General features: G+C 37.5%; 1 protein-coding gene across 2 annotated transcripts in view; it reads left to right on the top strand.

The window, feature by feature from the left end:
* Window positions 1–23828, top strand: part of sorl1 (sortilin-related receptor, L(DLR class) A repeats containing) — a 226452-nt gene that overhangs the window by 25890 nt on the left and 176734 nt on the right. For both annotated transcript variants that reach the window (XM_051932187.1, XM_051932186.1), the window contains exon 2: window positions 13503–13619. In XM_051932187.1, coding sequence (XP_051788147.1) covers window positions 13503–13619 — 117 coding nt within the window. The remainder of the gene's footprint in view (window positions 1–13502; window positions 13620–23828) is intronic.

Raw genomic sequence — 23828 nt, 5'->3', positions numbered from 1 at the left:
AGTGAACTGGGAATCCAGGTTCTGTTGTGAACACCATTCCATGTCATGTTGCATATACAGATGCATAGTACACAGTTTACACATTTTTCTGCAATGGGAGCACATTTGAAGTAAGAATTTGTTTAGGATCACACATTGAGTCTGAGGTGATTGTTGAACTAAAAACCATTTCTTTGTTTTGATTTCACTCTATTCCTGTTTTTGCTTCTTTATAACAAAACTAAAAGCCAATAGAAATACTGGTTAGTGATCTGACTTCATAATTTGCATATGCTCTGATGGAAGTGGTATTTGGCACAAAATTACCGTATTTTTTGCTCCATAAGACGCACCTGACCATTAGACGCACCTAGGTTTAGAGGAGGAAAACAAGAAAAAAAATATTCTGAACCAAATGGTGTACTAATATGTTTAATAAAATATAGCAGAATAATATTTCAACCATGTAAATTCAACAGCGGTATTAAGAAACATCATCACTGTCATTGACAAATAAGGAGAGACTTTAAGGTTCAAGCACTTTTATAGTTTTATGGAAACCCCAAGAACTCCTCATCGCTAGTGTCAGAATTTATGAAGCTCAGTTGCTCACAATCACTTTGCAGGAGCACATACCTATCATCATGCACGTTTGGACCAATGCTCCCTGAAGTTATATCGCCAGTCTAGTCCCATCTATATTTGTAATGCCACAAAGCCCTTCATCTCGTGTTTTGTTGTGGGTTTCCAGTTTGAAAAACGAGAATGCAGTGCAAACACAGCCCTCGATTCAAAAAATTGCTCTGCATACCTGTCTCGTCTGACAGTAGCTGAAAGGCAGCTTCAGGAAAGAACAGCCTGAAGTAGTCCAGCGGCTGGTAATCTGTCGAGCCAACAGCAAGCCATACTGTCTTATGAAGTCCGGTAGCCAGTTTGGCTCCCACGGATCAATGTCTAGGTATTCCTCCCACATGAACCTTGCCATAGGTGCATCGGCTGCACGAATGCACTCAGCTGGGGCGGCATCGGCTGGTGTCTCGATCAGCTGATGCCAGTTCCTCACTCTCTTGTTCGATCTCCTGATCACTCTCAACAAAAGGCCGACTCAGTGATAATGCACAAAACATTTGTTTTCTGCACTCGCTTCACTCCCTCGTGAGATGTCGATGCCATCTTGCCTTTGTTTACATTTGTTTACATTTCGAAACTCACGCACACGCAAGGATTAGATGCAGAGTCAACATTCCTCCAAGCACAGAGGGAATGCCTGTAACGTAACAGTGAGTTTTGTCGCCCTCTACCCCTGGATGTCGACTTTTGTCAGGTAATACACATCATGGTTTGTGACGCAATATTCGCTCCATAAGACGCACAGACATTTCCAACCTTCTTTTGGGGGAAAAAAAGTGCGTCTTATGGTGCGAATAATATGGTACATTTCGTTAACTGAAATAATGTTGTATTCCTTAAGAGTATAAAATAGTTTTTTTGTTTTTTTTTTTATAAATTACCATGATGTTTTCTCTTTAATAATTAGAGCAATTAATATGATTCAAGTAAAAGAAAATGGTAGAGTTGTATTGAACCCACTTCTCTCCCAGCTGCTGCTACATACCCTGTCTGAAATGTATTATCAGTTGCATTCAAGCAACAATCACTGGTTTAGACAGCACCTCTTTTAAAAGGCTGAGTTGAGGAGGGAACTCTCTTAGCTAGCTGCCATCAAGGCTTCTGATCTTACAAATGGTAACATCATGCACTGCTGCAAATTGTTTCAGCCTGCCACAGTGGTATTGTGGGATATGGGTTTTGATGTCTCTCAAGGTAAAACTCATTCCTATTTTATATGCTCTGTAACCATACTTTTGTGTTTAGATTTTCCAGTGTTAAAATACATTTGTGTCTAAGTTCAAATTCCATTTTCTGTCCCAGTTTTGCTTTTTGTGTAGCTTACAGAACATTGACATTTTAGCTGTCTTGTTATTCTCTTGTTCTGTGTGACTGCATGTTACTACTTTTTCTTATTTGTATGTATAGAGGAGATTACTTGTTCTGGGTTTCTCAGGTTTTAAGGAAAGGATGTATAGTCGTAGATGCAAGGGTACACAGGCTGATTGTCCTCTCCTGTTGCTATGCTCCATGGGGATATGTTGGACATCTGTTTAATAGAAAGTTTAAAATTGAAATAAGCCTAATTTTGATAAAGTGCAAACAGCAAAAAAACAAAAAAAAGTGTAAGACTTTGTTTTAAGACAGTATTCCGTGTAAAAACCTGCAAAAGAAAGTTAAATCAAGGTGCTAGTTAACTAAAGTAGTTATATCCTTAAGCATTCTTGGCTTCAAAAACTAAGTGAAGATCATGTGAGTAGTTTAGCCGGTTATTCATGTGTTTACTTTTCCACTTACCCTCTGATGTAACTGTATGAGTGTCCTCATTATGGAGCTTTGCATTTAAAGTGTCATTTTCCTTTTCTTTTGCTGTTTTATCACCTTTTTTCTTTCTTATAGTTCTTCATTTACCGTACATTATTGCTAGATTAGAATTACATTGCTGCCTGAAATTTTTTGAAAAATAACACAACCTAACACGTTTTATTACATACTGTATATCAAGCATTCGTGCTTCACATTTGTTTAGAGATCTAATGTAATTTCACCATAAGCAGTTTGCAGTACCATTACATATGAGTAAGTCCCCATTATTCTTGTAAGTAGTCCTCTGTGCCAAGAGAACATAATAAGCTGTTTTTTGTTGTCTTGTTGCCTGAACTTGGAAATGCAAATGGTTTAGTAAAATAGGAGTAATAGTTCTGCCATGTTAGAGAAAAGTATGCTATAGACAATGCAGTGCAGTCCGTTTGGAAGGGTGACTCCTGCACTTTGACAGAGGCAGGACTTGTGCGTAAAATTCCTTGATGTTATCTGCTGGTTCTTGGGGAATTCCTGCGGCATCTTTTAGTCAGGTTTTTAATGGAATTTGGTGATAGAACCTGGGTTGGATACATTGCCAGATGTTTTAAATCATCTTCTTTTGGACAATGGAGATATTGACCGCAAAATACTTAGAGAAATGTTTTAACCCTTATTTAAATCTTGGAAAACACACATTGACCCAAATTTACTGTGGTGCTGATTTACAAAACGGTGTGGAGACTGATAGACATAAAATCGTGGTATACTACACGATACATCAAGTAAAATATAAAAAACATTAACTAAACACACTAATGCAACCAGATTCATAATTAATTGCTGATAATATTCTAGTATAAAAAGTACGTCTTGTTTCAAACTCCTCCCAAAGTACATTCCAAAAATCTATAAGTAGTGTTTCACAGGCCAAAATAAGCATGAGGAGTATGTAGAATAAGAAATTGCATAGGTCAAGTATTGTAGGTACAGGATTTAAAATGAGTCAAAGAGGTTATACAATTATATTTTTTTCAGCTCAGTTTCATTTCTTTTAATATGTCCTCTTTTAAAAGTAATTGAAGTAATGATGATCTCCCTGTCACTCACATTAGGGCATAATATTGCTGCAAACTCAATGTAACCTCCGTTTATTCTGGAAAATAAAAATTCTTATCTAACAGTGCAAAATCGGAGTCATGAACAACATATAAAACTGTTTTGCAAAGTGTTTTGAAGATAGTGAGTGACTGACTGGCTGTATGTAATGTTATAAATTGAAGAAAAATAAACATGCAGCATGCAGTTCATCTTATGGCGTTTACTGCCATCTAGTGGAAAAAGTGAAACAATACACTCTTACCAACTTTTGTGAACGCTTAACAATGATTTCAGCCCCCTACCCTTTGATATTAGCAAGTGCCTTGAATGTGTTAAGCTTCATCTTAAAGTTAGTACCAAGACTTGTTGCTGTACACTTTTAATGTTATGAAGGAGAGTGTTTTGGAATAAAACTCATTTATTTATTTTTTAAAAATAAATAGCAAAAGTGTACTTTTTGATAAACATTAAAAAAAAAAAAAACCCTGCATGATCAAAAAAATCAACCAACTAATTGATTACCGAAGTAGTTATTAGTTGCAGCTGTAGTTTGTATACTGTGTTTAATCAGTTGTTGCTTCTGTAATTTTCTTTCATCATACCTAAAATTCAGTTTTTGTTGTACGTTTATCTTTTCAGTAAAATTAACAGATGTCACTGCCATAATGCTGTTTCTTCTTTTAAAAGCATTTTGTTTTAAAATATGGCACTTGTGTATGAGTAATTTTTATATTACAATTTTAAATCGTAATTGTTATATTAGTTTGAATGTATCTGTATTTATGTTTTGTTGTTTTTTGGTTGTTATTTTTTTTTATTTGATTTTTCACTTATTTGTTGTTTGTAATCTGTTCTCTCTCATTAAATGTGTGTCCTTTCCCTGTGTTTTGTGGGAGAAGCCACAGGAGGTGAATGCCACCATAATATCACAGCTGCTGGCTCCTCCTCTTGGCTATTTATTCAAGTTAGAAGTGAGAGCCAGTAGTTGAGTATTGTAGTATTTTTTTTTTTTTTTTATTTAGCTTTTTGCTCTGTTAATGGATTTCTCTTTTGGCTTCTGTATTGGGGCTTGTTTGCTTAGGATTGCCTTTTAGGTAACACTCTCTGTCCCTGTTTTGCTCTGCGGAGCTTTGTCTTGTCCTGCTCTATATTTTAATTGTTTTATATAATAATTTTGTGATTTATGTGGCCTGTTTAATGCTTTAAAAACATTGTTGCATCCAGGGCTGGCCATCAGGCAAAAGCAACAGGCAATCTGGGCGCATTTTTGTATGTGTGTATTTAAATTCTGTTAAAAATTAAATTTTTGTGTAGAAATGGAAGTTTAACTGTCATCCTACTCCTTGTGGTGCTTTTGGCCAGATTATGAGACATTTAGGTTTATTGTTAAGGCTAAAATCCCTTTTGGGGCCTGCAAAGCCTGAGGCAGGCCACTGAAGATAGGATTAAGCCTTGTTGGGCTGAGGTGCTTTCTAAACAGGCATTGGAGGCTTGGCCTGGCCAGTAAGGGCATTTAAGTATTAGGAGGCCTCCTACCCTTTTCCATGTTCGAGCTCCCATTCACAGCAATACTATTACTTTGTTTATAATGTATGGTGCCCAAGAAGGGCAAAATGTAAAGTAAAATGATGTATTCACAAGCAAAACAGAGAAATGACCTCAGGCAAGTGAGTGGATGAGTAGCAGGAAACTGAAAAATCCTATGGGGTGAATTTTACTGAACTTCTGTCTGGTTCCTTGCTACTTATCAGCTCATTTGGCTAATAGTTCTCTCTCTCTCTTTAATAAAATGCATTTTTGTTTTTGTAATTTTTGATTGTGACTTATTTTGCACTTTCTTCTTTTTTTTTATTTTGTGTTTTCATGTTGTGGAAGTGTCTTTTGCCCCTTGTGGCTGTTGTAGTAATGCTTTATATAGTATAAAATGTAATGGCTCGTATATTTTATTATACTTGTGTTTAAAATGTAGATTATAATGAATTGTTTACTTAGGTTCCTCTGTGGATATAGGTTTTGCTGACAGCCAGTCTGTTAAACAAATACAGTTCCTACTTATAGCTGAACTTCCTTTTTTTATTAGGTAGCTTATTTTAGTTTGTAATTTAATATTTAAAAGTATAAAGTATAGATATATGCATCCCAAAATCATTAAGATTTGAATTCCTTTAATAATAAACACTTGCATTTTGCTCAGCACACACATTAAAAATTATGTAGAGTTATTAACTCATCTGTTGGTGGCATTATTAGTTTCACTTTTGTCTATTCACTGCTTTTATGAAACATTAAATACACTTGGTAGTTTAGGTTTAACACCTTTAAAGTACACAACCCATCCACATCTTTGCACTTTTGTTAATAAGTATAACACAGAGCAACTGTGGTTTATCTAATTAAACAAGGATTTTAGTAAATGACAAGAATTACCCACTTATTAATACATTTTTTGTGGAAAGAAAACCAAGAATGACCAACAGTGAAGAATCCTGCTCTCAATTGGACAAATAATTGACTTAATCTCTTGACTTTACCTTTTTCCAGTTATAAATTTTAAAGGGGGACTGCATCTGTGCCAACAGCATTGGCATCATGGCTATAACCAGCCCTAGTCAAGGACCTTGTCAGTTTTATGGCTCATAGACAATCAATAATACAAAACTAATGCAAACTTACCAGTTAGTCTAACATGTACATCTTTGAGATAAGCAGAGGTGTGAAAAATAAGTTACTTCCATTGGAAAGCCTTCTCTGTTTTGGTTATTTGGACTAAAGTACATATATTTGATTGTCATTCCACTAATAAGCATGGATAAATGTTATAAAATAACATTGAAGAAGTCACATTTTTTCATTAATTTATGCAATATAAATCAGTTTCTTTATTGCAGAAACGATACATCCTTTTTATGAAATTCCATAAAGTTGATATTTGAACTTTATTTTATAAACATCAAACATGTGTGAAGTTGTTTAGGTTTATAAAATTAGGCACAATATAGATTAAAATATTAATATTAGAAATGTACTGTACATATTCAATTGATTTTTATAATTATTTTTCAAATATATTTAACAGTTTTGCATTTGTTGTCTCTTTTTAATATTTTGTTAAACTAATTGTGCATCTGCAAAACACAAAGGACTTATGAAATAATGGCCCTGAGCATCTGTCTTATATGGTATGTTAGTTGTGGCATGGTAAGCCTTTAAATATTTTACAAATATAACAACCAAATGTACTATAGTTAATGCCATGAGTTGAGGAAAAAAGCAGCTGGTCGACCAAAGATTAAGTGTGCATGACCCAACTTAATATTTTGCAACATGGAACACTGGTTGAATGCTGAGAATAAGAGTAGGTGGACATGGAATAACATATGAGAGTAAATTAAACTCCATTTTGCCTTACATATGAGGTTGGGAAGGAAGAAGTTTCTTATCTTCAAAAAGAATTTAGATGCACAACATCTGTTTGCCAGACAACACCTAGTTGTAGAGCAGGACTTTTGGAGCAGTGACTCTTGACATATAAGAGATGTTTGGCTACAATGCCAGATGTGTTGTCTGGCAAAAACCAAAAACTTTCCTTTGACATAAAGAACCTTATACCAACTGTAAAGTATGTTGGTAGAAACACTGTAGTTTGCCTTGTCTTTTCTGCCTTAGGGCTTGAACGGCTTGACATTGTTGTCAAAAACTTTATAATTTAAACAGTAGGTGAACCATTCAATAAGATCCAAAAATACATTAACAGTGGAGAGTTATGGAGTGATCCAGTCAAAGACCAGATTATTACAGTAGTCGCGAAGTCACGGTTCAGAGTTTGTGGATTTTTCCTTAGAACCTATCTAATAATTGTTAGCGGAAACCGCAAATATCCTTCGCAATTTTTATGGCTTTTTTCGTGGCAATGCTGTACTGTAGAGAGAACAGGAAGCAACTGTAGAGGAAACGCGGCTTGGGATGGTGAAAGTAGCCAATAGAATTTGAAACTGTTATTCCCAGCAGTCCCTGAAGTGTTTGTGATTGGTCTTCTGCTGAGGCTGCTGGGGCTATTGGGGTCAAAGTATGTCAGTGCAGCTTTTGAAAGGGGGCCAGTGACAAAAAGCAAAAAAAAAAAAAGGTTTTGTAATTTGTGTTACAAGTTCCTGTCTCTCTGCCTGCCTTCTGTTGGGTTACCTGTACTTATTAGTTTTGTCCTGGATCGTTTCGTGTTTGGTGTCTGCATTGTCTGCCGTCTGCCTGTGTACATGAGGACTGTAAGTGGATTCGTGGCCATCCTGCAAAGAAAGAAGCGCTCCTGAACCCATCTTCAGCATTTCAGGAACTAGCAGCAGGACTATCTTTACATTCCCATTCAACGTGCGGATCTCTGGCCTATCTATTTTCATCATTACATTTCATCCGTTGCCATTTTTCGTGAACGTTTTTCATGATTTACTGTGTGTGTTTTGTTGGTGCTTTGTTGTGTTTAATGTGTAATCGCTGTAAGGGGAACAGGGGTGGTATCATTGTTTTTGATTTATTTCATTTGTTTTCATTACATTCTTTATTTGCTGTTTAATTACTGGATTGCTTGGTTTTTTGCGGGTTGGGTCAAGGCTGGGTGCATCCCTGCAATCTCCACCATAAGAATAAATAAATCGGCATCTTCTCGACGGTGTGAATCTTAGCGGCACTGGACCGCTACAGCATTATTCATTTCTCCTTGCTGCTGATTGACTGTGATGCATCTCCAGCTGAGTGTTCTTGTGTTTTTCGTTTTGTTACTCTTAACCCTTAAACCGCCACAACCAGCTATATTCATTTCCCAGTGCCATTTGCGAGCATGCAGGAGCTGATCAGTCAGTGCCATACATTCGTTGAGCAGCCAGCTCATGACCACTGCCAGTCCCTTATGAGCAGGGGGGCTGACCGCACCCCAAGAAGACACAGACACTCCTCAAAAAAACCCTCTTAAAAAACGCTGATAGACTACTTTCACATTGCTCCTTTACTTGCTGCTCTGTTGCGGCCAGTCCCTTGTGAGCAGGGGGGCTGACCGCACCCCAAGAAGGCACAGACACTCCTCAAAAAAACCCTCTTAAAAAATGCTGATAGACTACTTTCACATTGCTCCTTTACTTGCTGCTCTGTTGCGTGACATGCTTCTCGCGCAATGCTACGCATACTTAAAAGCCTGAACAGCACCTGTCCTTTTTGGCTGATTGCTTTGTTTCTCTCTCCACTCCCAGACATCCTCTGCTCTTGTTGGGGGTCCTGCTCCCATTGTGCTCCCCTATGATGTTTGCCTATTCTTTTAAACAAGAACTAACTGCATACTGAGCTCATTTTACTTCTGAAAGAGACACGTTTGTTTGAAGTGTTTGAATAAAGTTCCTGTCTCTATAGTCTCCTGTGTTTCTGTGCAATTCTGTGACCCAAGCGTGACACACTGCAGCCTCACTGTCTCTGGGATTGAGACAGCGTCAGCGTTTACCTCTGTGTGCTTGCGTGCTGCCAGTTCAAGCGCAGATGGCTCTGTGATTTACTTAATTCCATCCATGGCGTCAGTTGCATCTTGTACATATTGTTCCAGTAGTTTTTTAAATAGTTTTTACAGTTCATTAGCAGTGTGTAAAATGATCAGTGTTGCATTAATTGTGATGCTCTTTGCATGAAAAATGTGTTCCATTAAAATTTCAGTTTTTCTTTGTGAATTGTGACATTTACTTAAAGTGCAGCAAAAAGTATTTGGCGTCCAGGGATGCATTAACCCCCAAATATGTGGCAGTTTAAGGGTTAAAGTCCCAAGATGCTGCCGAAACGGCCTGCACCTCCTAAGGCTTCTGACAATGAAAACGTGCTTGCGTGAATTACAGTACATATAGAGGTAACATCGGTAGTTTACATTCTAGCACTGTGGAAGACATAGCAGTACAGTATACAGGTTTACCTTTACATTCTTTTTTTAGGTAATAAGCTGAGTTTGAAATTAAATGAAAGTGTTTTGGGGGCATATTTAGGATTTAAATGATAAAAGTAGCCATTTTTCTTTAACCACATCCAAAATTCATGGTTTTTCACAATTCGTGGGTGCTGTAGGAACGTAACCTCTGCTAATTTTGGGGGTGTACTGTACTCCATAATAATGTTGTAGGAGAAGTTGGAACATGTAGTACACACAAGGAAGCCCTCAAACATCACACTGCTGAAAAAGTTCTTCTTATGGAAAAAGTAGGCAGACTTTATCCAGATTGATGTAGAAGAGTATACAGTTGCCTGTAAGAAGTTAGTTTTGCCAAACAGGGCAACACCAGTTACTACAGCTAGCAGTGTATTTACAGTAGACAATTACACTTATGGCTTTATTTTTTGTTCAATGAAGCAGTTGTTTTAGGAAATGAAGAGTGAAATATCAGAAATAGCATTTTTTTACTTGCGTAAGTATTGATATCCCACAATCCTTTTGAATAGGCCTTTGTTAAAAGCAGAGTTATGAGAATTTTCTCTTTACAATAAGATCATAAGATAAGTGATCACTTAAGATTTCAGTATGCACTAGTTCTCAGGGTGAAGACCTAATCATTTTCTGTTTTTAACTTGTAATTCTTTCTTCACTCTCGATCTGAACACAGTTAGAGGAGACTGTCATGCTATCAACATACTTGGTAAGAGCAAATATTCTGTGATTACAGGTATATTCATGGATTTCCCCTAGCTATCTTCATCCATCCATCCATCCATTCATCCTTTTTCTAAACATATTTCAATTGTGAGAGCTTGAACCAATACTGGGAGAATCACATTATCCACACATCCATACCCACTGGACCAATTTTGAATCACTATTTAATTTAAAATGCAAGATTTAGGAGGAAACCCCACACGGGAACCAGTAGAGTGGGCCATGGACAAACTCTGCTGAGACAAGATTTTCAACCATTCAGGCTATCACTATTCAGTTGCTGTGTTTGGCCCATCTGTAAATAAAGCATATGTCAAGAATCCCATTGAAGATTCACAGTCATTTTCAAGACATAGTATAGTTCTTGAGAATTTTTGCAGCTGACAAATATGTGAACACAATCACAGCATTTCCAGGTAAAGCCTGAATACCTTCATTGCCTCTTAAGGGAACTAAAGAAACTGAGGTTTGTGCAATTTTCTAGAACAGTAAGCAACTTCTGGAAATTGGGTAAAATGTAGGAAAAGGGACATGCACCATGCTTTTTGAGCCAAGAATTGTTAACTTCACTTTCGGCTGAATATGGCCATTTACTTTACAGCCCCTTTCATGTCAATAATCTGGAATTATTGCACCAGCAGATGAGTGAAAAGCAGAGTGAAATGCAAGGTGCTTGGCACTTGTCCCTTGGAAAAAAAACTCTTGCAGCTTTCCAAAAATATGAAAATGCAGCAAGCATATGTCCTTGCATCCTTACTGCTTCTTATCTGACTGCACTACTTTTCAGTTTCCTAGCTGTACTTTTGTTTACACCTTAAACATGTATTTGTGATTGGGGTGCATTGTGCAAAAAATAAATATTTATCTGGAAAACTGAAATAATAGAACAAGCACAAAACTTAATCGGTGTTGCTCCCCAGCCTGTTTTCCTTTACTCAAAAACATCTGTGATATTGGTAGTACCTGACAATTTAAAAAAAAAAAAAAACTTCAGAGCCACATTCCCATGTAATTGCTATATATATTGCCAGGTCCTTTTTAAGTGTGTGAACTAGTAAATCCAGTTAATGATAAGAGTTTTTGACCTATAAATTTCCAGGGTCCTGTATGAGGAAGAGGCTGTTAGACTTGGAACTCAGGCATATACAGTATAGATTTAACAATTTAATGGTGTCCTAAATGATAGTTATACACCTGCTGTAATCAGTAAAGGATTATTTTCTAACTAGCTAAAAGATTCATATAAATGTTTTTTTTGATTTTATTGAATATAATTCTGATACAACTGAATCAGTCTTCAAAACTGAATGTAGAAGGGGACTGCTCTCTCTATTTTACTGTGCAGCTGAGACAGTTGATGGTAAATGCATTATGTGGGACACAACAAAAATGAATAATGTCTGATCATGTTGAAGAGTGATATCTTGACATTTCTATTAAATATTAGTTATATATTGCCATGATTGTTAATAGTCTGAAAATGATTAAACAGGCATATTACTAAGTGTGAAAATTAATTTGTGAGTTGCATCCCAAGTGGGTTTTATACATTTACTTGAGTAGAATACTGTGCAAAACTTTTAACTGTGTGGTTAAAAAAAAAAAAAAAAAAAAAAAAAAAAACCTGTAAAAAATATTACAAATAATACTGATTTCTAAGTATAAAAATGTTACTTTCAGAGCAGTGCACAGTTAAAACTTAAATGAAATAAATGTTTGGTGTGACCACCCTTTGTCTTTAAAACTGCATTCATTCTCTTAGTTACACTCTTGTACAGTTTTATAATAAGCTGGTAACTTGGAGAACTTGACACTGTTCTACTGCATGCTGTCTATTTTGACAGTCCTATGTCCTTCCTCTCTCCAGGTAATCCCAGACAACATTGTTGATGTTGAATTCAGGTCTCTGTGGAGACCATCCCTCCTGTCACAGAACTCCTTTTTTTGCTAAAGATATTTTTTAATGACTTTAACTGTGTGTTTGGCATTATTAACCTGCAGCAAAATAAAGATGGATCCGATCAGAGCCTCTCTGATGGTATTGTGTGATGGATGAGAATTTGCTCGAGTGCTCAGCATTGAGGATTACATTAATTCTTACCTGCAGCAAAATAAAGTTGGATCTGATCAGATGCCTCTCTGATCGTATTGTGTGATGGATAAGAATCTGCTTTAGTGCTCAGTACTGAGGATTACATTAATTCTTACCAGATCACCATATCATTTTGCAGAAATGCAATCTTTTTTTTTATTAATTTTATTGTAATCATTCATACAAATCGATCAATTTTTACAAAAAATAGGATTGAAAAACAAGTCGACCCCGACCCCTGAGAAAGAGAGAGAATGGCCAACTGGGTAAAACTTAAGGCTTGTAAACATAGCACTGATATTGTAATGGAAAAGATTGAATCCTAAGTAGTTTTTGCCCTTTCTATGTATCATCAGCAGAAATGCAATCTTAAATCTGCAGGAAACCTCTGCTCTGCTTCACTGTTGGCTGCAGACATTCATCCATGTAGTACTCTATTGGTCTACATGCCTTCTGTTTAAGCCAAGAATTTCAAATGTTGAATTGTCAGTCCAGAGTGCTTGGTGCCATTGTTGTGCACTCAGTCTTTGTTTTTGCGTATAGTTGAGTCTTTTGGCTTTGTTTCCGCTTCACAGGAATGGCTTTTTGGCAGAAACTATTTCATAAAGACCATTTCTGACAATGCCTCTGTCGACTGTAGAGGGATGTACTTGGTTCTGTGAGTTCAGATCTGATTGCAGCTGTAGACTTAATCCAGTTTCAAAGACATGTATTGATGTTTCTTCTTCTGCATTTTGTGTCTAAAGTCAACCACCATATTTCTGGTCCTTGACTTTGCCCATTTTCTTGTGCTTCTACAGAAGAGCTTGGACAGCACATCTTGAACCCAGTCTGCCATGAAAAGTCTGCTTGAGAAAGACCTTGCCTATATAAGATGACCACCTCTTGTCTTGTTGCCATGTTATCAGTTTGCTTCATTCAGCTCATTATATCACTAGTTATTAGCACTTGTTTGTTAACTTTTGTTTAATACTGGACTGTACACCTACAAAGAAAAGTGATCTATTACCTAAAACCTCTTTCTTTAATGCAATACAATTTTTTCTGTAACATTTACAATTTTAAAAATGAGTGTTTTGAAATCTGATGTTTGCTGTCTTCTAACAACACACTAATGCAGAAAACAAATAAAAAACAAAATTTTTACACTTTAATAAAAGAAATATGATACCTAAGACTTCTCAAGGTACTGCTAATTGTTTTTACTTAATTCAGAACATGCTCAGAGAAATTTAATGTTTGTTTCTGTGGCAGGTTAGTCTGAACGATTCCCACAACCAAATGGTTGTGCACTGGGCTGGAGAGAAGAGTAATGTGATAGTGGCTCTAGCCAGAGACAGCACAGATACCCAAGGAACTGAAGCAAGTGAGGTAAGTACTGTGCATTTTGATAAAAGTATAGGCTAAGTATGTTTACAAATCTCATACTATAATGCACACACCTCTTGCCACCAGTGTGTGTGTGATTCCATAAAATTGCCATTTCTCTTAGGATTTAATGTTTTTCCTTTTCTCCTTTGCTTATGCTGAACTTTGCATCAATTACTCCTTTTATCTCAAACAGGTTCTGGAAGAAGAGAAGCTTGAGCAAAAGTATTCTTAGGTTTTAATCTATTCTCTTTTTCTTTGCTTTTTCCTTTTAACAGTCTAGTCACCACTTTAAGCACTTTCTTTTCTGATGTGTTTCAGGAAATTCATTACAGGTGGTTTCAATAGTCTTTGTTCATCATTTCGCATTATATAAAGACCTACAATACTCCTCTTAAAAAGACCAGGAATTTTAAGTTCATAGGTCTCATGCGGATGCATTTGTAATGGACCATCTGACACTTCCGGAATGTACTATTCTAGATTAGAAAAAGAGTGCTAATTCTGTTCAAGTAGGTCATATTCAAGTTTTCTTGCATTATTAATGCAGTACCTAAAGCTTATACAGTACAATTTGTCTTTCCTAGCTTCACCTGGTTTAACACTAGAATTCCTGAAGCCTACGAAAAAACTCGTTATCCCAGCCCACCTTAAATCACTTCACACCTCTACAATCAGCATGTTTTGTTTTGTAAATGGGTCGATCAGCACAACCAGCAAACCCTGCTGTCCCATCCTCCACATTGATGTAGCTCAGCTTGCGGGCAAAAAATTCTCCCAGCTCAAGCCAAGTCTCCTTATTTGCATGTGATGTGCCTGGAGTTGTATAGGGTAAATAATACAATATGTCGTTATTTGGAATACATGCATTTTGTGTGTGTTCCGTGTCTACAAAGATCGGGGTAAGTGTAGGATGAAAGGAAATGCAAGAAATGCTGAACACATACATACCTGAAGCAGAAACTTTTTCCGTGTTATACTAATAATGGCGAGAAGTGTATAATGTGTGAAGACTTTAGTCCAAATATCAAATAAACACGTGTGCTTTATTCAAGAATATAACCAAAGAAAAAAAAAAAGCATTCAATGTATATTTGGCTGTCAATGAGTTAAAAAACTCAAGCTCAAATACCAGTCGACAGGGATTTTACATGTATTCTTGAATGGTGCAGAGGTAAGAACTGCTGCCTTATAACCCGAAGGTCCCGGGTTCGAGACCGGGCACTCTGTGTTTTGAGTAGTGAGCTGCTATTATTAAATTATTATTATTATTATTATTTCTACAATATAACAAAAACATACATTTGATTTGAGTCTGTAACACCTTATGTATATTTTGGCTACTTGTAAAAGCACTTTTTTTTTTTTTTTTTTATTATTCGGTTTTATTCTCTCAGTGACGTTCACGTGGTACAATGAAGTTGCCTCTCTGAGTTGATGGTGTTTATCTCCATTTTTTTCACAAGAACAGTGCTGTGGCTGATGCCTGCTCAGAAATGCTTGTTGTACCAGCAATGAAAGATACAATATCCCGTAGCCGCTATCAGACTGGACAAAGGCAGGACTGTAGCAACAGACAGCTTCTTACAATACAATACAGTACAGCTTATTTTTGTATAGCCCAAAATCACACAGGAAGTGCCGCAATGGGCTTTAACAGGCCCTGCCTCTTGATAGCCCCCCAGCCTTGACTCTCTAAGAAGACAAGGAAAAACTCCCAAAAAAAAAACCTAGTAGGGAAAATGGAAGAAACCTTGGGAAAGGCAGTTCAAAGAGAGACCCCTTTCCAGGTAGGTTGGGCGTGCAGTGGGTGTCAAAAGAAGGGGGTCAATACAATAAAATACACAAAACAGAACAAATCCTCAATAAAAAATAAAAATTTTTTTAGATTTACAGAGCAGAATTTAACAGTAGATGATACCACATAATAAGATTTGGATAACTTTAGACTCCTGGAGACCTCATCCATCAAGCTGTCTCCCCCATTTGGCCATTCCACGGCTGAAACAATGTTGGGCCAGCCTATCCGATGAAAGGACCCCTCTTTCTCATGATTCCTGCGGTCCTCCATCAGGGATGACTTTACCTTAGGCAGGCAAAACAACTTGGGAGGTGGGCTGTGGCACCAAGTGCCACATTTGAGTACCGAGAAGAGAAACAGAATAGGTGAGGGTTAGTATCCAATTCTAACTATCATGTTACTTATGTTTTAGTGCTAATGACTAACAACAGAGATGCAGTCTGCACAGTTAATCAGCAGCTCTAGTCAGGATTTGCTAAACTGAAGTAGTGAGTCTTCAGCCGGGATTTAAAAGCTGAGACCGAAGGGGCATCTCTTATAGTAACAGGCAGACCATTCCACAGTTTAGGGGCCCTGTAACTAAAAGCTCAACCTCCCATTGTTATTTTATTAATCCTTGGAGCCATAAGCAGACCAGCATCTTGAGATTTTAATGTGCGCTCTGGTTTGTAAGTCATGATAAGTTCAGACAAGTAAGCCGGACCTCGGCAATTTAATGCTTTATATGTTAAAAGAAGGATTTTGAAATCTTCCCTAAACTTAACCGGGAGCCAGTGTAAGGATTTAAGAACTGGAGTTATGTGTTCGTATTTTCTTGTTCTTGTAATAATTCTTGCAGCCACATTTTATATTAACTGGAGGCTGTATAAAGAACAGTTTGAACATCCAGTGAACACCGCATTGCAATAGTCAATCCTACTAGAGATAAATGCATGAATTAATTTCTCAGAATCCTGTTTATTTAGAAAGCGCCTTAATTTCCTAACATTTTTAAGATGGAAGAAACATGTTTTGGACAACTTTGTAATATGCGCTTTAAATGACATGCTAGAGTCAAAGATAACTCCTAGATTGTGGGCTGATTCAGTAAAATTAATTGGGATTCCAACTGAGTTAAATGATGACAAAATATTGTTATGATCAGCGTCATTCCCTCCCAACAATTAACATCTCTGTTTTACCTGTATTTAAAGACAAGTTGTTCTCATTCATCCACTCCTTTAATTCGCTAACACAACTAATTAAAGACAACATCGGAGAAAGTTCATCTGATTTAAATGAAAAGTATAACTGGGTGTCATCTGCATACAAGTGAAAATTAACATTGTTTCCTAAAGATAGATGGATGCATGTAAAGTGAAAACAGTAAAGGTCCTAGTACTGAGCCCTGCGGGACACCATATTGAACTTCTGTGTATAATGATGGAGTACTGTCAGCACATTTCTGTACATATTGGAATCGATTTGATAAATAAGACCTAAACCAAGCAAGCATGGTGCCTGTAAGCCCAACATCATTTTCTAGCCAGTGTAGTAAAATAGAATGGTCGATGGTGTCAAATGCTGCACTTAAGTCCAACAACATAATGGACACAGCTTTCTCCAGCTAATAGACTGCAGTAACACAACACAACTGTACTTGGCACCATAAGTTAAATGGGACTTCCACTTGCAGCTGAAGTCACTTCAGTATGTGAGCAATTCGCCACGCTAGTGTTTAGGTCTGACAACGCCATGCTGACGGTCTATGCCCCCAAAAAGAAGAAGCAGCCTTTGATTTTTCGATCTTGCCTATACACTATGCCACTTGAACATGAGTTGTCATTTGAACATTTTTTTTTTTGATCGTGCCTATACTCCACAATTTGGTGCATGATACTGAAAATGCAGGCAGAGCAGAGTACAGGCACTCTATGCCATTTGAACATGACTTGTCATCTGAAAATTTTTCTTTTGATCTTGCCTGTCCTGCGCTTTATGGTGCATAATACGGAAAATGCAGACAGTGGAGTACAGGCATGCTATGCCATTTGAACATGAGTTGTCATTTGAACTTTTTTTTTTTTTTTTTGATCTTGCCTGTAGATTGAAAAAAAATGTTCAAATGACAACTCATGTTCAAATGGCATAGATGCCCCACAGTCGCTGGACCCCACGACCTTTCCCAACACCCAGTCCATACAAGCATTGAACAGAGTAGGAGCAAGAACACAACTCTGACGATCCCCAGAATCAGCTTGGAAAAACACAGAGGTTCTCTGCCCATACCTGACATTGTCAAATAAAAAGAAAAGGCTAAAATGGACAAAAGAACACAGACATTGGACAGAAGATGACTGGAAAAGCATATTATGGGCAGCATCCTAGAGCAATCTTTTCTTTGTTGCAGATGACATAGGTATTTAGAGAATTTAAGACTCTGATGTACTTCTCCTCTACTGCAGTCGTGCATCTGGGCCTTCCTCTTTTTTCTATTCTGGTTAGATACAGATTGCCTTCTTCACTCAAGGCAGTGGTAAAGACCTTTGCATAAAATTTTGAGATTCATGTCAATCTGTCACATAGGATAACCTCCATTCTGCAAATAAATAAATAAATAAATAAAACAATAGACTAACATGTTTCTCAAGAAAGTTGTTTAATTATGACCATTTTTAAACCAAGGACTCAACTTTAGGAATGCCAGTACCTTGTAACCCAAGAAATAATAAATTACTTGCTTCATTGGTGATTGCGCAATTAAAAAGGTTTCTCTAACAACCAGTTAACATTTAATTAACAAACACTTTTTTGGCCACGCTCCACTGTAAAACCCTGTGATGAAAGAGATTTGTGCCGTTGTTTGTTTTTAAATGAAATTATTAATTTGGGGAGCATAGGCTCCAGGTGGGCACAGATCCCTTTGAAAATGGGAATGCACCACTCTGAGGTTGGTTTAGGTGCTTGGCTGATCGCACATTCACATGCAGGCGCAGGCGAGTCACTCGGGGGCTTCGTTCAAAACTCAGAGTCAGTTATTGCAGCACCTGCACCCAGATACAATATAAAATGGAGCCTACTCTTTGAATCGGGGTGGAAAAAAATGAAAAATCAGAGGTTAAAGTCAAAGGAAATATCAGAATTGGGTGTGCAGAAAAGGGGGCTGAGGGTTCCTTCTGTTGAGCGATGTAGGAGCAGGAGTGACCAAATCCTCCAGTAGTGCTCTCTTGTAAGGCTGAGGAGTGGCAGCGGGAGATGAGGGAGCAAGGTTTGTAGTACCTCGTGAATGGACAAAGACTGGCGATTTGGACCTGAGCATAATATGAGGGTTGACTGTGTCTGTCGGGAGGACATCTCCTCTACCTGCAAGACCCATGTTGGGTAAGAAGAGGAGGAATTGGCTGTAAGAAAATGATATTATGGCTCCTGTTTGTTTTTAATAGATGGATAGATTCCTGCCATTGATTTTTAATCATATTTTTATGAATCTATTGATTGTTGTTTATTGACTTTTAACCTCTTCACATCACCTGATTTTATGAATTATTTATTATGAATAGCACTGCCCTGATTTTTGCACCCCTGGGGTTTTGAATGTCTGTTTGACTTTTTGTTTAACACTAGAATCCCTGGGCCACCTTAAATTCCCTGGCATCTCCTTATCAGTGTCTTTGTTTTGCAAATATGTCAATCAGCACAAGCAGCAAGCAGCCTGCTATTCTATCCTCCCCACCAAGGCAGCCGAAGAGCTGAAGACTCTTTCTGGGAGTTAGGTGTCTGAAATTGTATAGGATCAATAATATATAATTACTAGTCATTTAGCCCGTTACAATAACGGGTGCTAGAACAGTAGTGCATAAACATTAGTAGGAATAGTCTGTATTAAATGGCAAGGGACTTTGACCTCATTCTTTTTGTTGGTCGTATTTTTCTTTCTTTCAGCCTTTCTTTTGTTGATGTTTACTTGCTGAGCTGACCGTTCTTCGTGGGCTGCCGCCGTGTATTGTGTGTCTTTAATTTTTTGTGACAGTAATACTGTCTTGTACGGCTCTATTCAATAAGGGCGAGCTTCAAAAGGGTGACCTCAATTGAGCGCGGCGAATAAAGGCGTTCGTAGATAATTTAGTTCAAATGGCTCTGGAATATGTGAAGAGCAACAAAGGTGCAGATCTTTATTTACGCGCGCCTTTATTTGCTGCGCCCAATTGAGGTCGCCCTTTTGAGGCTCGCCTTTTTGTGCGCGCCCTTATTGAAGGATGCCTGTGCGCGCCCTTATTGAAGGATCCCATCTTGTATGTCTGCTGGCTTGTACCTCCGTAATATACCTTCAATTTTCTCTGGCAGTAATACAGGCGTGCGCATCGTTAATATGCCTTTAATCTCCTCTGACAGTAATACTGGCTTGTATGTGGCTGTAATATGCGTCACTGTATTGTGTACCTTTAATTTCCTCTTGCAGTAATACTGGTTTGTATTTCCGTAAAACGCCTCTAACTTTCTGTGACGGTAATATCACGCATCACACCGTGCCCCGGGCATGCGCACTTCACCAGAAGACACCCACACACGGACACCTGGACGCACACAGGGATTTTATTAAAGAGGATTTGGAATACATACATTTCACTGTGGAGTGAATTATTTAATTTCATTATGAAGTCTCTCCTGTGCCTTGCGTATCTTGATAACATGAATTCAGCACTTCCCACTTTGAGTTTGACAGCATGACTGAATTTGATATTGTTGGTTTCTGATTTTGCAAGACACTCATTTGCCTTCAGCCAATTAGCTTTAAACAAATCCTCTGATATCAGAAGCCAGGACTTACACAGAAAAAGAGCACAATTTCATTTGTAGAAATATATTATCATTCACAAAAACACATGGAAACAGACAAACAAAAAATCCTATATTTGAAATTATTGAGGAAGCCAGTTTTTTAAACAGTTGTTAAACATGTGAAGTCATGTGCCTTTGATCATTAATTACTCCTTTATGATATCAGAACAACAAGAACATGGTAATGCCAGATTGGCCCTGGGCACATGCTTTATTTTAGAGATGCTTGATGTTTATATGTTCTGCATGACTTTTAATATAATTGGAAAAAAATGTTTTGGAGTATGGTTTGGGGACAGATGAAACATGCCCAATCGGCAGGATTGCCATTTGAGCAGCCCTTGTCCATTGTTTCAACCTGTAATGAAAGAGATTCCAAAGCAGATTTTTATCCAATCATCTGCCACAATGAAAATCTGCGTAGGTTTTGTCATACCTAATGTACTTGTTTGATGTAGAATGAAGTGACCCATGTTTTGGATTTCAGTGAATAGCACCATAGTATAATAGAACTTTTTATTATCAGGCCACGTAAGAGAATGCTGTATGTTTTTATGTACCTTGTATGTCAGTTCTACTGCAGAAAATATTTGTGATAACATCACCTGTGGAACATATTTGTGCATATGGTACACAACAATAATATCATCAAAATGCTGAAGTAAGTTGCAAAATATAAACAATAATTAAGGACCTAAGTAAACCAATAATTGCTGATTTGCTGCCAGATTTGACAAGGGGACTTGTACACTTCATTGACTAAATGATGTGAACAAATGGCTTCAGGAAGGTCATGTGCCCAAATTTACAGTTGTCAACATTGATCATATACTACAGTATAGTTGCTTCTAACTTGGAACTCTGAACTATATAAAGCACAGCAATGAAGTACATTTATAATAAGCTCTTTGCAATCTCTGCGGCAGGGTTGGGCAAACTTTTTTGGTGGTGGGCCAGGTTGTGAATGACTCATATAGTGGGCCTATAAAATTTGGGTGTGCCTATGAACCCAGGCGATCTAGCATGTTTCATGTTAATGATAACTATTTGTTTCAAAAAATAGTTTAATTATAAAACATTTTATCAAAAGTTATTGTGAGCAACGTCTAAACACCAACAAGAGATATGTTTTGTTTTCACTATTGCACTGGAGATCAATTGCTTCCCATTATAAAACCTCTGGAACATCGTCCACATTAATAGCAAAAGAAGATGAAAAAAGTTGGTCTATCTCAGTGTCCTGAAACGGAGATTTTAATTCATTATAATGGATGGCAATCAAAGGTGTGTATCTGGCAAAGTCCATATTTCTGTCTCATCACTATTCCTTAAAATTGGAAAAATGAACACGTTTTGCCTGTTGCAGCTGAGTCAGATTATATTGGAGTAAAATTAAACAACTTAACAGCTATGTACCAGTAAAATAGGTTGTATCTATGACTCTGCAATAAAGCATTTGAAAAACACACACAATATCTGAAGGCATGGTTGAGATGCCACTGCTGTTAAATGGATTTTATTCCTCATGTTGCTAAGCACACAGGCTGAAATACAGGAATAATTTGTTTAAGTTGATCCGCAACTAAAAAACCTTTTTCCACCTAGCCTACTCCTTTCACATTTGTACAGTAATCCCTTGCTATATCGCTCTTCGACTTTCGCGGCTTCACTCTATCGTGGATTTTATATGTAAGCATATTTAAATATATATCGCAGATTTTTTGCTGGTTCGTGGGTTTCAGTGGACAGTGGGTCTTTTAATTTCTGGTACATGCTTCCTCAGTTGGTTTGCCCAGTTGATTTCATACAAAGGATGCTATTGGCAGATGGCTGAGAAGCTACCCAATCAGAGCACGTATTACGTATTAAATAAAACTCCTCAAATATGCTGTTTGCACCCCTATAGGATACGGACACTGCTCAAAAAACACTGAAAGACTACCTTCACATTGCTCCCATCCTTGCTGGGCTTACTTGTGGCTGCTTTTTTGTGCGATCTGGTGCTTTGCATACTTAAAATCCCAAACAGCACCTATTGATTTTTGATTGTTTGCTTTTCTCTCTCTCTCTCTCTCTCTCCCTCTCCCTCTCTCTGTCTTGCTCTGACATTCTCTGCTCCTGACGGAGGGGGTGTGAACAGGGGGGCTGTTCACACCCCTAGAGGATACGGACACTCGTCTAAAAAAATGATGAAAGACTATCTTCACATTGCTCCCTTCCTTGCTGGGCTAACGTGCAGCTGCTTTCTCAAGCGATATGCTTCCCGCACGGTGCTTCGCATACTTAGGTGCTGTTCGAGCTTTTATCGGTTTTTGATTGTTTTCTTTTCTCTCTCTCTCTCTCTCTCTCTCTGACATTCATACTTAAAAGCCCAAATAGCACCTATTGATTTTTGATTGTTTGCTTCTCTCTCTCTCTCTCTCTCTCTCTAACATTCTCTGCGATATATTTGCATTCTTTTAATTGTGAGATGGAACTGTCATCTCTGTCTTGTCGTGGAGCACAGTTTAAACTTTTGAAAAAGAGACAAATGTTTGTTTGCAGTGTTTGAATAAAGTTCCTGTCTCTCTACAACCTCCTGTGTTTCTGTGCAAATCTGTGACCCAAGCGTGACAATATAAAAATAACCATATAAACATATGGTTTTTATTTCGCGGATTTTCACCTTTCGCGGGGGGCTCTGGAATGCAATTCCCGCGATGGAGGAGGGATCACTGTATTGAATTCTTCAAAGACCAAGAGTCACAACAATAGTTGTGCCTTCAGGTGTGTTGTTGCCACTATAACACAAAGGCAAGCAACAACAACATTTATTTATATAGTACATTTTCATACAAAAAAGTAGCTCAAAGTGCTTTACATAATGAAGAAAAGAAAAATAAAAGACAAAATAAATTAAAATAAGACATTAGTTAACATAGAAAAAGAGTAAGGCCCGATGGCCAGGTGGGAACAGAAAAAACAAAAAAAAAACTCCAGACGGCTGGAGAAATAAAATAAAATCTGCAGGGGTTCCAGGCCACAAGACCGCCCAGTCCCCCCTGGGCTTTCTACCTAACATAAATAAAATAGTCCTCTTTGTATTTCTAAAGCAAGCTTTAGAAAGCTTAAACACATCTATGTGGCAGCTAGGGGTGGGCGGTATGACCAAAATTCTATATCAGGGTATTTTTCAAAATTATCCCGGTTTCACGGTATTTGACGGTATTTTTTTCCCCCATGCATGAGTGGATGTTAACCACATTTTCCACTGCAATTACTGGCTAAGAATAACCTATTCCACGGTCAAGAGCACTATACATTGTACAAAAAATTTTTTTAATGTGCACACAAGTATTAATATAGGTTTGCATGGCCCCATAAAGTGATAGTTTTCAAGGGGGTGGCACTAATGAAGAGAAGGAATCACGTTGCATGACAGATGCAGTCAAAATATAGAACCTTTTTATTGAACAAATTTTGCAAAAACTTAAACTATAATTTTGACAACATATTTTCAACCATCCAAAGAGGCATTTAGACTTAGTAAAATATCCAGAAGTGCTTGTCAAAAGTTGTATTGCACTGAACATGGGGGTATTTTTCGTATGTCG

The sequence above is a fragment of the Erpetoichthys calabaricus genome, chromosome 9 (assembly GCF_900747795.2).
Source record: "Erpetoichthys calabaricus chromosome 9, fErpCal1.3, whole genome shotgun sequence".
Classification (NCBI taxonomy): domain Eukaryota; kingdom Metazoa; phylum Chordata; class Cladistia; order Polypteriformes; family Polypteridae; genus Erpetoichthys; species Erpetoichthys calabaricus.
The sequence above is the reverse complement of the archived record's forward strand: the minus strand, read 5'-3'. Positions and strand labels throughout refer to the sequence as shown.